This window comes from Onychomys torridus, chromosome 1 (assembly GCF_903995425.1).
Source record: "Onychomys torridus chromosome 1, mOncTor1.1, whole genome shotgun sequence".
Taxonomy (NCBI): Eukaryota; Metazoa; Chordata; class Mammalia; order Rodentia; family Cricetidae; genus Onychomys; species Onychomys torridus.
In genome coordinates this window covers 149,115,069-149,130,460 of record NC_050443.1, presented here as the reverse complement: position 1 = coordinate 149,130,460, position 15,392 = coordinate 149,115,069, and the positions used below count along the sequence as shown (strand labels likewise).

Here is a 15,392-nt window from a genome sequence, read left to right as displayed (position 1 = left end):
GAGGGCAATTACAGCCTAAGGAACACCATTAATTCCCTGCTTTAGATGCGGTTCTTTCCAGAACCTTCCTTCACCCTTAGAAATGCATAGTTGTGTCACTCAGCTATCATTGGGATAATGGTATAATCTTAGCAATTCAAGTGAAAGTTCTGATACTTAAAGGAGTAGATGCCATCATACCTACAGCTTAATTTAATCTTGAATTTTATCTGTCTGAGTTGTGTTTGAGAAAAGGGCTCTCTACAATCCAGGCTGGCATCTTGCCTTAGCCTCTCAGGTACTGTATTACAGTTATATGCTATCATGCCTAGCTTAGCTGTGATTCAGACAAGCTGGTTGTTTTAGTAACTACTCAGTGGATATAAAAAGTAAATGATATCTGCACAGCTGAACATACTATTTCTAAATAAAAATGACCACAAGACATCAGCTTTGGCCCTAGATTTGCAGATGAATTTTAAAAATACATAGTCACACTCCACTGCTCTGGTTGTGAGACTTCACCTTCAGGTTTTAAAAAGAAGCATCACCAAAATGCAAGCAGGCACCCGCTGATGAGCAAGCTCCTGCACTGTTGTTTACTGGACACCACCTGAAGTTGTGGTAGCTCCTGTTTCATTGCAGCTACTTCAAGGTTGAAAGAGCTCATGCTAATAGCTATAAATCATGAAGTTATTCAATTGAGCCTCAATATTTGAGAAAGAAGAAAAAGAACACACTAATCTTAAGTCCAGTGAATAAACAAGTACAAAAGTTCTGCTCTAGAGACAATGGATGACATTAGAGCTCTCTTTTACTATTATTTTAATCAATGAAGTTACTTGTGTGTGTGTGTGTGTGTGTGTGTGTGTGTGTGTATACACTACACATATACAGATGAGACTGAGAAAGATGGGAGGCAAAGAGACAGAGAGAAAATGCTTTCTTGTTAAATGTTGGATTTTTTTTTTTTTTTTTTTAGTTTTTTTGAGACAGGGTTTCTCTGTGTAGCTTTGCGCCTTTCCAGGAACTCACTTGGTAGCCCAGGCTGGCCTCAAACTCACAGAGATCCACCTGGCTCTGCCTCCTGAGTGCTGGGATTAAAGGTGTGCGCCCACTGCCCAGAAAATGTTAGAATTTAACAGTTCTTTCTAGTGATTTTTTTCTTCTGGTTGTATTTTAGTTTCCTTTCTTCCTACTGATGAGAAAGCAATGGTCTGGAAGGTAGATACTGTCTGTCTTGATGGCAGAAGTGTCAGAGACCTGACATATAGTTGGTGAGAAGATATGCACAGTGTTACAGCTCTATAGCATGGTTCTCTGTAAACACTGGCATCTTTCATTATCACATTCACAGGAACCATATCCACAACCTTTAGAATGATTCATATATAAATTTGCTAAAAGTAACCATGGACAAATCCATATACTTAAGTTGTATGTTAATTATACATATACATGCATGATTATTATTGAAGGTAAATAATCTCTCTGTTTAATATAACTTCTCCTTTGGAATAGAGATATAGCTAAATGGTACAGGACTTAACAAGTATATATTAAGAACTAACTGGTGATATGATTGAGCATCTCTTGGGTGTCTGCTCAAGAGTGGTATCATTAGGTCTTGAGGTAGATTGATTCCCAATTCTCTGAGAAGTCACCATACTGATTTCCAATGTGTCTGTACAAGTTTGCACTCTCACCAACAGTGGAGGAGTGTTCCCCTTGTTTTACATCCTCTTTAACATAAGCTGTCATCAGTGTTTTTGATCTTAGTTATTCTTGGGGGGAAGCGGAAGGAAGAATGAGAGGGGGATCTGTGGTTTGTATGTAAAATGAATAAAAATGTTATTAAATAAATAAATAATTTTTAGAAACTAACTAGGTTTGATCCCAAGTAACAAAAAATAAACAATAAATTAATTAGTAAATCAAAATAACCTCTCATTTGAAAAGCAAACAGATAATAAACAAGTGCTAATCTAGGACTCATTCTTCTGCCCACAACTGGGACTCTACATTTTTTGTACAGCAGTGGGATGCTTAGGGGAAGCCACAAAGTCCATCAAACTTAATGTTATTGATCTCTTCTTGAGCTTTCCAGGAAGTTGGATTTAACTGTCCCACTCATAATGGCAATAATTCTTTGGCTTGATCCTCTGATGTTTTAAAAACCTAATGGAATGAAAATGATGCATATGGAGTCAGTTATCCATTGGCTTCTGAGCCAACTTTGGTACAGAAATATAATGAACTCACATATGCATGAATCAGTTTTTCGAGAGAATTAATTTCTCATACACTGTTCATTGCATTTTCCATTTTCAGGGGTTCGTTTGAAGATTCGACAACCAGATTTTACACAGCATGTGTGGTAGAAGCATTTGCCTATCTGCATTCCAAAGGAATCATTTACAGGGACCTCAAGCCAGAAAATCTCATCCTAGATCATCGAGGTTATGCCAAGCTGGTCAGTGTGTTTCATACAATGGTTGTGTCCTGAAGTTCTAAAGTACTCATGTTCATTTGTTAACACAAAATATACTCCACTTCAATGTTATAACTTCTTGAAAGCAGTGTTATCATCATTGTTTTCAATTACAATGTATTTAAAATTATGGAAAGTTTTATGAGAAATTAAATGGCTATGTTTGAATTAATAATACCCCAACAAAGTATGGGTTCTAACAACTATTAGGAAATGCCCCTGTTGGCATGTATTCACAGACCTGAAAGCACTTATACATATTACTCTATATTTGTATCCAGCTTTCTGCCATCCAACTACAATGGAAATTAGTGTTATACAAGACCATGAGCATTTTAGTATTTGGTATTTAAGAATAATGTTCATGAGGAATAAGTTTGGAGGTAATATTATCTAGGTTATATTAACAGCAATAACACTGACAACTAGCTAAGAGCTACAGCATAAAAGAAACTCTTTCATTTAAAAATGTCCAACTCTTGTGAGCTTTAGATCTGTTGGTACCTGATTCTAGTTATAAACTTTTGGAATTGTTATCCGTGCTTGGATTTTAAATACATCTGTATCAGTGGCAGGTAACTATTTCCATCTAAACCAAATCACTTTGCGAAAAAGAGGCTTTCTGTATTTGAAGCTCCTCCAAAAAGTTCCACAAAAAGGACAGATCTTGTTTTATCTGCTTGTTTACCAAGAGTAAAGTATTTCTCTCTTGATTCTGTCACTCAACCCCTTCGACAGTAAACCTTCTTGTCATATATGGATACTAGAGCCGCCACTTTATACTGTCCAGAAGAAAGCAGGTATCGGCTGAGGAAACTGATGGTGACCCACCTGGATCTCTGCCTCTTTAAAGGAGAAATCCCTTTCTTTATGACACAACCACTATTGGCCAAAAGTAAAGTAGAAAAAGTGAAAAAGTATTTCTAGAAAGAGCCTTTCCTTTTCATGGTTTCAGTTTTATCTATGTTCAGGCTTCACTTTCCTCATTGGAAAAGAATTTGAACACGGCATCTGTGTTTGCAACATACATGGTTCCTTTTAGAAGACAGGACTGTAATGACTTTTATTTCTTTATTGATATCATTCATATACTTAGCTAAACACGTATTTTTCTACAACTTGATCATAAATAGCTTAAGTGTCTTGCTTTCTCTCTTCATAAGGTTGACTTTGGCTTTGCAAAGAAAATAGGATTTGGAAAGAAAACATGGACTTTTTGTGGGACTCCAGAATATGTAGCCCCAGAGATCATCCTGAACAAAGGCCATGACATTTCAGCTGACTACTGGTCACTAGGAATTCTAATGTATGAGCTTCTGACTGGCAGGTATGGACATTTACAGGAACTGCAAATAACAATAGGCTTCAGACAGCTGTGCACTCCTGCCTTTGGCACTCTGATTAAGTGACCTTAAAGGATAGCTCACTATACCATGGAACGCAACTTTAATTATTTATGCAAGTAATCACATATTCATAAAGCAGGCAGCAAAATGGATCACATGAGTGAAACCAATTCAATAACAACTTCAATCTTGCCATTGCTGTCAAAATGTGTGTGTGTGTGTGTGTGTGTGTGTGTGTGTGTGATATAAAAAGATCAAATTTCCTTGGGATTTATTAGACTAGTCATTTAGCTGATCATATAGTACAGGAAATTATAATCACATAAAAAGTTCTATGGTCAGATTTCCTTAGAAGCAAGAGGACTGGCTAACAGCCCTTGTATCTAAATGAAATGGGAGCTATTTGCTCATCAGTTGCATAATATATAATCAACATTTGATGAACATGATTTCATGAAATTATTTGTATAATATTATAATCAACAGTCATTTGTAATACCCAAGGACATATGGCATACTATAAGTTCCCCAAGAAATAATACTGAAACAAAAATGAATGTACCACCATGATATGTGCCAAAGACATTGAGTAACAGGGGGTCATCGTGACCTATGGAGTTCAGGAGGCTCCTGTACAATAGAAGACTAAGACTGACTGAACCTTGCAGGAAGAATAGAATGTAGAGATAGAGAGAAAGAGAAAGGACATTTTAAGCATTGCTTTCCTCAAAGAAAATTTAAAAAATAAGAGAAACAGATGATTCAGAAATCTCACTATTAGGTGTTACCATTGGCAGAATGTTCAGAATAACAACACCGAGATGTATCTAAGGCTAATTTTCCAAATTCGATGTTAAGGAATAATATATTGATATCAGAGGCACAAAGGCCCATGATGTATGGTGTGGCTATGAGAGGATTAGGGATCCAGTTAGGCTCCAGCTTCTCTTCATCATCTTTAATGTTAAAAGATGGCATATCAATAACCATGCAGTTTCAATGAAGAAAATAATTTAGCCCGAGTAGTACACCAAACAAGTTATTCTTAAAATAAAAACATGACATATAGAGTGTTCACAGAGGCCTTTCTCACAAACACTGATTGGTCAATTCCACAAAAGAATGAAACTGATGAGCATCTCAGCAACAGAGAAACTGGCGAATGGGTGATATTGGTTTTTAAATTTAATTAATTAGAATTTGATTAAATATTTTAAATGTTATTGTAGAGAATGCAAAAATCACATTCTTTAACCATTTAATACCAATATCAGTAAGAATTAACATGGAAGGAAAGCTATAGATACATTTATTTCTCATCATTCAAAATTAATCTCAAATATTTTCATAATTGAAAAATTACAAAAAATTTCATTATTTTTCTTTATTTTAGAGCAATATTTTAGGAATTGATATTGTTGTGAAAAAATACATATCAAAGCTTAGTATTTCTTTCTCCTTGATGCAAAATTAAGTTGAACATATCTCTGCATTTAAAACAACATATACAGTATAATTCTGTCTGTGCTCATATATACAAATAATTTTATTAAATTATGTTCATCAAATGTTGATTATTAGAATTTGGGGGCATTATATAGCTTATTTTCTACTAAATAATAAGTTATAGGGTTATGAATATCTTAGTGTAGATTAAGCCTGCATCATCTTCAAAATACATAAAAGGCATCTCTAATAAATTATTTAGTTGTCTAAAATAAACATGAGTATAAAAAGCAACAATTAGAAAGTGCTAAATTAATCACAAAAAGACTAAGAATTTGATTCTTCAGTTTTAAAGCAAGATCAAAACTGCACACTCAAGAGAGTAAAAGGGTATGAAGTACAGACGCCAGATCAGCCAGAATTGCAGGTGTATCCCTCTGAATGGCAATTCAAGCTGCAATTCCTAGCTAATAACACACTGAAGTAAATAGGAAGACACACACACAATCAAGGGAAGTACTACCACAGCCTAAAAATGAAGAATATAAATTAATATTAATGAACATGGGGTCATAAAATACAATAATTCTTAAGATTTATTACCCCAAAGAGGTACAAATTCTGCATTTAGAGAGTAATTTCTGAAGAATCTGTCAAGGATATGGTAATCACCCAAGTGCCACCCGCGAGGCAGTGTGGGAAAGGCAGTAGAGTTCTGGAGACAGCACAGTGACTAAGCACAGGGGTGAGAGAGGGTCAAAGGAAGGAGGGACTGTTGCCCAAGCTGCATCCATCAGTGGCTTTGCTAAAAAGTGGCCCGTGAAGCCTTCCATTCCATTGTCATAGCACAGTGAGTATCTCACTCCATTGTCATAGCTAATGCAATTCTCCCATGTAAAAGCTGACAGCATGCATGTGTCTGTAACAAGTTTCTAATTCTTATTCAAAGAGTTAAAAAACACCATCTCTTTCTGTCTTCCTCCTGGCAGCCCACCTTTCTCAGGCCCAGACCCTATGAAAACCTATAACATCATACTACGGGGGATTGACATGATAGAATTTCCAAAGAAGATTGCAAAAAATGCTGCTAATTTAATTAAAAAACTATGCAGGTAAGTGTTTGAAGTGCATTGTTGTAAAAGGATTATAATGTGAAATTGTTCAACTTTTTTCACAAGATCATTATTTCATTTTTAGGGACAACCCATCAGAAAGGTTAGGAAATTTGAAAAATGGAGTAAAAGACATTCAGAAACACAAGTAAGTGATCTTTTTCTTTAATTGAGAAAGTGTGACAAGTTTCCCCAAGGTGGACATTTTTATGTATTGGTTAGAACATTCAGAGAGAGTGATTGCCTTTTTAAACTTTTCTATGTGTATCAAGAAATTTACTCATTAATATCTAGCAGTTCATTGACTTAGTTTCTCTCAATTAACACTTAATCAATATTTATTTGTTGTACCACTTTGTCACAAAGAAAAAATATGTATATTTATAATTTTGAGACTTTGTTCACTGTTGCATAAGGAAAACAAAATTGTTCCCTAAATCATACCTTATGTTTTTAAATTAAAGGCAAAATACAGAGATATATAAATAGAGATTTCTAATCATCAGTGGCAGTGGGATGTGGGAGCTAGGGACTCAGCCCTATATCCCACTTAGAGTAGCTGAAGATTTTCTTTAGGCTATCTCTACTCAGGTGAAAATGGGACTCTTGATTTTGCTGAGGAGAGCACAGCACTTCAGATCAGGCTAGGAAGAAGCAGAGTTACAGTTATTAGAAAGAGATTTCTAATGTAAGCACTCAGAAATAACATACCCAAGTATGGATGTGGGCTTCTCAAAAGTGCCACACTCGGGAATCTTAAGAATAGCTGTGTAGTTGGAGTTTTCTCCAGTCCTGCTTGGCCCACAGTCAGGACAAATCTCTCTCACCCGCCATTCCCACAGCCGCTTAGGCCCAACCAAGTAAACACACAGAGACTTATATTGATTACAAACTGTATGGCCACAGTAGGCTTCTTGTTATCTAGTTCTTATATCTTAAATTAACCCATATCTATTAGTCTATAAGTTGCCACGTGGCTCGTGGCTTACTGGTACCTTACATGACGGCGGCTGGCAGCGTCTCTCTGATTCAGCCTTCCACTTCCCAGAATTCTCCTCTCTCCTTGTCCTGCCTATACTTCCTGCCTGGCTACTGGCCAATCAGTGTTTTATTTATTAACCAATCAGAGCAACACACTTAACATACAGAACGACATCCCACAGTATAGCTGTGTGTTCAGTTTTGATGGCTGTCAAGTTGTATCTTCAAGGGTTACTAGAAATCTTTTTCTTTTTCTTTCCTTATTTTTGCAAATGAGAATATAAGGTGGCTCTAGAGATATCTGCAATAAGTTGGACATCTGAGAAAACTATGAGTTACCAGGGTCACAAAAGGGGATTCAGACATCTTTTGCTATATGTGGGCTTTCCAGCAAGAGCCCTGGACAACAGTAGGCTTACGATTTGGAAAGGAGAAAGGCCATGTACACTTAAGCCTTAAGCAGATTGCTTGCAGTTTTAACAACTCAGTAGAAGAGTAAATTGTGTCTATGCAGGTCCTCTTCAGAGCAAATGGTTAGTTGGGATGGAGTTCTTGACTCTGGTCTAGCAGGAGGCTCTGACCTGACTCCAGTATGAAGAAGCATTACTTCTCCTCATGTCCTCTCATTTTCTCTTTCTGTCTTGCCTTAGTTTCCCCCTCTGAGACTTTGATCCTTCAATCTTGATGGTGGATTCAATGGCCTATATTTAAAAAATGTCTTTGCTCTGAACAGGGATGTAGACATTCAGCAGCCAGATAGCTAAATGGAAATCTATAAGGGACTATATGATGACCTGTGGCAATAAACCATATCAATAAGAAAGTATAACATAGATTGTTACATTTAATATTAGCAACAAAAATAAGTGTCTCTTTATTCATGAGATGTTTGACAATCATGGTGCTAGCAACAGATTAAAGCTTGAGTCAGAATCTGACGTAGATTGGACTGCTGACAGGATACAAAGCCTGGCCTATCAGATAAATATGCTCCATTCTAGTAATGAAGGACACAGATTCTCCACGTGCTGCTATCAGACTACTGATTGTCATTGTCTTTATCATCTTTTTTTTAGAAATGTAGTCTTTGAGAATTTCATAAATGTACCCAATGAAATATGATCATATGATCATATATCCTATATTTCCCCCTCCAGATCCTCATGGATACCTTTTGAATTTCAAATTAAGAGCCCTTGGGCTTTCATAAAACCTACTGATAGCCGGGCAGTGGGGCATGCCTTTAATCCCAGCACTGAGGAGGCAGAGCCAGGAGGATCTCTGTGAGTTCGAGGCCAGCCTGGTCTACAGAGTGAGATCCAGGGAAGGCACAAAGCTCCACAGAGAAACCCTGTCTCAGAAAACCAAATAAATAAATAAATAAATAAATAAATAAATAAACAAACAAACAAACAAACAAACTACTGATAATTCTATACTGAGAATGTAGCAAAATATAAAAGAACAATTCCAAGAGGGAATCCAGTGTAGAATAAATTACAAAGAAAACAGTGTGAAGTTGCAACCATTGAGTATGTATGCTGACTGTGCCTAAAAAAATAATGACACAAAACCAGACATGTAATTTGTAAGGGAAACTTATCTTTGCATTTAGGAAGTTATGATATTAAGATGTCTCATTTATTTATTACTTTGTGTTTGAAGAGAATTTTTAGACTTTTACAGAATTTACAGGTTTAAGTGGCATGTTCTTAGGATGTCACTGAGGCCAGAGAGTCCCAGAAGGGTCAATTTTATTATAGGATATATAATATTTTGAGTTCTCTGAGTCTGTGTGATTAGATCTCTATCCACCCCAAGATGCTGTCAGCACGCACAGGAGATACTTATATTCTTGACAGGGAAACATTTGAGCAGGATCTCATTGTCAATCTCTTTCTCAGAATGTACCGACCCTTTGTAACGAGTTAAGGAAAGGCTCTTAGTTCTGTCTCCTTGGTAATTATGGAGACAAAACAGATGGGACATTGTGACTATTTGGATTGTAGACTTTGTGCTCCTTTAACCCCAAAGACATAAATGACTAGAACAGTTAATGCCTTTCTTCCCAGGGGGCATGAGTCACAAAGTCCCTGAATACTTTCCTTAACTGTTTAAAACAAGAGTTTTATGCTGCCTTGAGTTCACCAGTCATTTTCAGTCAGTCTGTGGCTTGTGCCTTCCCTGCTTTAGTATAAGGTAGACTTGCATTTGGTTCTGGAATAGGTGTATTAGAGCCGTTTCTGTTTATCACCTACCTACCAACATTGCCACAGCTGCTACAGCTTGTGAGCATCTTAACTATTCATACACTAGAGACCAGCTGCGGAAAGTCCCCTAGCTTTTCAGTGAGGAATCATAATTCTATGTCTTATTCTGCTACATAGAAGACACAAGGCTTTTCTACATGAAAAATTCTCAGTGCTGGAGCTAATAAGAATTCCTGTGGCATAGGGCCATCCTTATCAATACCACACAAGTTTACTTAGAAAGTGGTCCTAAGTTGCTGATTAAAGCAAAGAACAAAGCCCCAATAGTGAAAAGAAAGTTGGCATTTTTAACCTGTCCAGAATTTTCTGGGACACCTAAATGTTGACTGCAGGGTCGTTATCTGGAGTCAGGGCCACAAGATATTATGATCTCAGGGTGTCTTGGTAGGTGAGATGACAGACTGTCTTTGGGAGTTTCTACCTGTAATTCCGAGTCCAACTGCATACCGTGCCAGGGAAGGATGGTGGGTATGATGGTTGGGCAATAAGCAGGTAGTTGTGTGGAATGGGTCTAGATGACCTACCTGAAGTTCAGATCCAACTATGCACTGTGTGGTAGCAGTGTGGTGGGTATGGTAGCTAATATGCACCTGGGTGTGAAAATGCACTACGGGACTTAGAGGAATTCTAGGTATAGAGTCAGATTGGATGCTGGGGCATGGTGACTGGTAGGCAGGTGGGTGAAATGGGTTTGAAGAATATACTAAAAATTCCTGGTTGGATTTGATATGATCCCAGGATGCAGTGGTGGGTAAGATGACTGACAGACAGGCACACTGGCAGAATGGGTCTGGGGGAACCTACGTGGAGTTATGGGTTGTATTCCACTTGGTGAAGTGGATAAAGGGGCTGATAGGCAGGAATATAGGCTGAATAGGTCTGAGGAGACCTGCCTATTGTCCCTGCAAGGGCTAAGTAGTAGGTAGGGTGGCTGACAGGCAGGTCAATGGGAGAAGTCTTGGTGATCTGCCTGGAGTTCAAGTTCAGAATCCACTCAAGGAACCAGGTAGGGTAACTGATAGGCAAGCAGGTAGATGGAATGGGTCTGGGGATTCTGAAGTTCTGGGTTCTACTCCAAGCAGTATCAGGTGATGTGGCAGGTAGAGTGGCTGATAGTTGAGTGGGCACGGAGGATCTGAGGGACCTTCCTGGTTTTCTGCATCAGACTCTACATGATGCTGGGTGACATCATAGGTGAGACAGGTGATAGTCATACAGGCTGAATGGATATAGAGTTCCTCCTGGGAGTTCCATGTTGGACTCTATATGGCACCAGGGCAGCATGGGGGTAGAGTCACTGATAGACTCCAGGTAGTAGAATGGGTCTAGAAGTCCTAACTGAAGTTCCAGATCAGACTCCATGCAATGTTGATGGTGGCAGGGCTGCAATGGGTAGGCATGGTATGCAGAATTGGTCTGGGGAACATACCTGGTGCTGTTCATCAGATTTCATATGGTTTGGAAGTACTGTGTTGTGTCAGGGGTGACTTCCAGGCAGTGGTTGAGTCATAATGAGTCTGGGGGACTTATCTGGAGTTCCAGGTTGTACTCCATGTTGTTTGGGGAGGTGGAGTATAGGGGGGGGCAGTATCACTCACAGGTGGGCAGATGGGCTTAATGGTTCTCTGGGACCATCCTGGAGTTCTTGGTTTTGTACACCACATTGCACCTGTGCAGAGTAGTGGGTAAAGTAGCTGATAAATAGGCATAGGGACAGAATGTGTCTAAGGGAGCTGCATGGAGTTCTGAGTCAGATTATATGTTCCATGGTAGCAGCATAGTAAATAGGGTAGCTAGTAGGCTCGCAGGCATTATAACAGACACAGGGACCTACTTGGAGTCCTGGGTCAGACTTCATGCTATATGGTAGTTGCACAGTAGTTAGAGTGGCTGATAAGCAGGTTGGAGGCCTCATGGGGACTTTGTGGTGTTGCAAGCTGTTTGATCATACTGTGAACCTGGAGATTGCGTTATTTACTGGAAAAACCTGTTTGTAGTTGTGGTGTGGCTCAGCCTTAGCACACACCTTTAATCCAAGAGCTTTCTGCTTGAATGTTTAAACAGGATTAAGTAAAGTCAACCATAGGTCAAGAGGCAGAGCAAGCAACCAGCTGACAGGATGTGAACATAGGATTATTAAGAAAAAACCATAGAGAGTAAGAGGAAGTCAGGAGGATGGATAGAGAGATGCACAGGAAAGAGAAGGGAGGAACATTCAGTTTGAGGGTTTTGTTTGTTTATTTGTTTGTTTGAGAAGATGGAAAAGAGGAGTTTTTATAGAATGTCAGCTGAGGAGGAAGGTCAGCTGAGTGAGTGCTTCCTCTGCCTCTCTGAGCTAGCAGGCTTTCACCTCAGCACCTGGCTATTGAGTCTTTATTGGTATAATTGAATGATTGAGATTTTGATAAAAACAACATTGGAGAGTTCCCTGTCAAATTCCACAGTTGGGTCCAGGCTGAGTGACAGATAGGGTGACTGATTAAGTAGACCAACAGAGTGAGTGTAAGTAACCTACCTTGCATTCCCAGGAAGGACTCACCATGGTTCTAGGTGATGTATTGGGTAAGGTGGTAATAGTAAGGCAGATGGGTAAAATGGGTCTGGAGGACCTAGTTGTAGTTGGGTTAGATTCCACATGGTTCCAGGCTTCGAATGGGTAGAGTAACTGATAGGCGGAATTTAGACACACTTTTTTCTATCAGTGAGGGACCTAGAAAACTGCAGGCTTGCAGAAAGGGAAGGAGAAAGGCTATAGACAGTAGGGCTTTGAGTATGGCTAATTGCTACTTGAACATTCTTATTTGCAACTCTCAAAGGAATCTTGTCCCTATGCAGGTGACCTTCACCATTTTATCATTTTATTGACTTTTTGTTTTGTTTTGTTTTGTTTTGTTCTGCCGGGCATGTTTGGTTCTATCCTAGGTGTGCAGGATGTCCAGCCTCTGGGTCCTGGCCCTCTAGGCATTGTCGGGGTTGGGCTCCTTCTTGTGGCATGGGTCTCAAGCTGGACCAGTCATTAGTTGGCTAATCACAAAATTTCTGTACCACCTTTACCCCAGCACATCTTTTTTTAATTAATTTTATTTAACTAACTTTTTTCATTTATTTTACATACCAACCATAGTTTCCTCCTCTCCTCCAATCCTCCCCCCATTCACTTCCTCCCCATCCAATACTCCTCCATTCAGAAAGGGGCAGGCTTCCCATCGGCTTGAACATAGCATGGCACATCAAGTTGAGGCAGGGCTGAGCTCCTCCCCATGCATCAAAGCTGGGCAAGGTAATCTAGCATGGAAAACAGGTTCCCAAAAGCCAACTAAGTGCCAGGGACAGGTCCTGATCTCACTGCTAGAAGCCTTACAAACAGGCCAATCTATACAACTGTCATATACATGCAGAGGGCCTAGGTCGGTCCATGCTGGCTCCCTAACTGTTTGTCCAGAGTTCATGTGCTCCCATTAACTCAGGTCAGCTGTCTCTGTGAACCCCAGAACATCTTGTAGACAGGAAAAATTGTAGGTGAAAGGTCCAATTGTGGCTGAGATAGGGTCTCAGTCCTTCAACTGGAAGCCTTACCTGGTTACAGGCAATTCCTTTTGGTAACTCCTGAAAGTAAGTCACGATCTGCCTTATCAGATTACAACCCTATCCAAGGCATCTATGAAGCCACCTTTTACTCTGATTTACCAAAGAGAGGGGATGAGAGAATGCTTTTTAGCTAACTTCTGAGGTACAATTTGAGCCACAGCAATCATATATATGGCCATTTCTAACATGTGCAGCTTACCGTCTCTTGAGAAGCTTACTGCTCATTTGGTTGAGTCTTATTCTTTGCAAGTGTTTCTCTTCCTAGCACCCCCCTGCTGAAATCTGTGTCAAAATGCTTTCCTAACCAATTTTAACTCTGTCTCATACTGGCTCGTCCTGAAATTATTTTCTGCAGTAAAGTCAAGATTCACATTTTCACCTGAGTAGAGATCTCTGAAAGACTACTTTAGGCTGTCACAAACGACAGTGTAGACGGGTCTTTGATCTTCCACCCCCACTGTAACTAGCATGTTGATTCCCTGTCGAAGATGGAAAGTGTTTGTGATGCATAGAGCAAAGCATACTATGACATTTGTTAAATTATGATAGTTCAAGAACTTAGACATACAGACAAAATTGAAACTACAAAAACAAAGTTGCATGATAAATTGGTGTGTGAATTTGACAATTACACTTTAAGTATAAAGATTTTAAAATTTATACTTAAGTGTAAAATTTTTAGATACAATTATTTTTAAATATTTTAATAATTTAATAAAAATATTTTTAAATATTTTAATAGTTTTTTGCATTTTCTAAAACAAGCTCATTGAAAACATTCTGAGCCAGATGTAGTAGCACACATCTGTAATGCCAACACTTGGGAACTGGAGGTAGGAGGATCAGTAGTTCAAAGTCATCATCACCTACATAGTAAGTTTGAGGTCATCCTAGACTCCATTAGGCCCTTCTGTCTATCAGGTATATCAATATGTTGTAGTGAGAATATGTACAAAGATGCAATGTCTTAATTGTCTTTATTTTTGTTTCTTAGATGGTTTGAGGGGTTTAATTGGGAAGGCTTAAGAAAAGGCACCTTGACACCTCCCATAATTCCAAGTGTAAGTAGACATTTTAGCTTATAAATGGTACATACTTGACAGTATTTTTCAATCAACAAAGACTTGTTATTTTTAGAGTTCCATGATCATATTATGAGATCTATGAAACACCATCTTAAATTGATGGCGTATTCTAAAATCCAATCATAATACCGACAAATCTAGGACTGGTTATTATATGTGTGATCTACCTTTATCTTTTTAAATTTTTCACTGGAATTCAAATTTTTAATTCTGGAAGCAAAATAAAAATACTACACCCGTGTTTCATATCATTGGTCCCAATTGCATCCATAAGGGTAGAATAAGAAGCTAGAAGGTCCAAATATTTGATGTAAATTTTCTCACCTCAATTTATCAGAGATGACTTTTACACAGTAGGGATAGTTACAGGGGTTTTGCTTGATGCCCCAAGACCAGACTTCAGCTAACAAATATGGAAGAATTTTGCTCAAGTTTAGAACAAATCTCTAAACTTCCATTATACTTATAGTAAACATATTTCTTACAATACTTTCATTATACTTTTTAAAAATAAACATATGAAATCCATACTCTGGCCTTCCAGGGCCTATGTCCTGGCTTCTACTCCTTCTCTTGTTTTACCCCATTCCACTCTCCTCTCTTATGCAGCAATCATGTTGTCCAGTTCCCAGAACCCTCTTAGAACCTTGGTGTGTGCACTACCCTCTTTACTGAACAATTCTTAAGTTAAAATAATACTTTTGCAAAGTGATTTTCTGTGATCACTCACATTTCCCTGACACCTTGTAATTTTCTTCATAGTGTTATGATTTTATCATTCTTTATAGATTTCTGGGATTATTTGTTTTAATTTTTCACAATTTGTTACCACAGTATAAATTCCCCTGAGTGTAAGAAGCATGCCTGTTTCCATTCCCCAGAGTTACCCCAAATTTTCATCCCATACTACATGTTCCAAAAATGTCATTGAATGAAGGATGATTAAAAATGACTTTAAAATTCAAGCCCATTGTCAGGTGTGGTGGCACATACCTTTAATCCTAACAACCACACCATTAATCCCAATACTCACCAGAAGACAGAAGCAGGTGGATCTCTGGGAGTTCAAGGCCAGCCTGGTCTACATATTGAGT

The 15,392-nt window shown here is 38.5% G+C and overlaps 1 protein-coding gene across 2 annotated transcripts in view; it reads left to right on the top strand.

The window, feature by feature from the left end:
* The window catches only part of Prkg1 (protein kinase cGMP-dependent 1), a 1,194,442-nt gene that overhangs the window by 1,173,918 nt on the left and 5,132 nt on the right, over positions 1 to 15,392 (top strand). For both annotated transcript variants that reach the window (XM_036209439.1, XM_036209436.1), the window contains exons 13-17: positions 2,311 to 2,452; positions 3,634 to 3,797; positions 6,252 to 6,374; positions 6,460 to 6,522; positions 14,208 to 14,274. In XM_036209439.1, the coding sequence (XP_036065332.1) occupies positions 2,311 to 2,452; positions 3,634 to 3,797; positions 6,252 to 6,374; positions 6,460 to 6,522; positions 14,208 to 14,274 (559 nt within the window). The remainder of the gene's footprint in view (positions 1 to 2,310; positions 2,453 to 3,633; positions 3,798 to 6,251; positions 6,375 to 6,459; positions 6,523 to 14,207; positions 14,275 to 15,392) is intronic.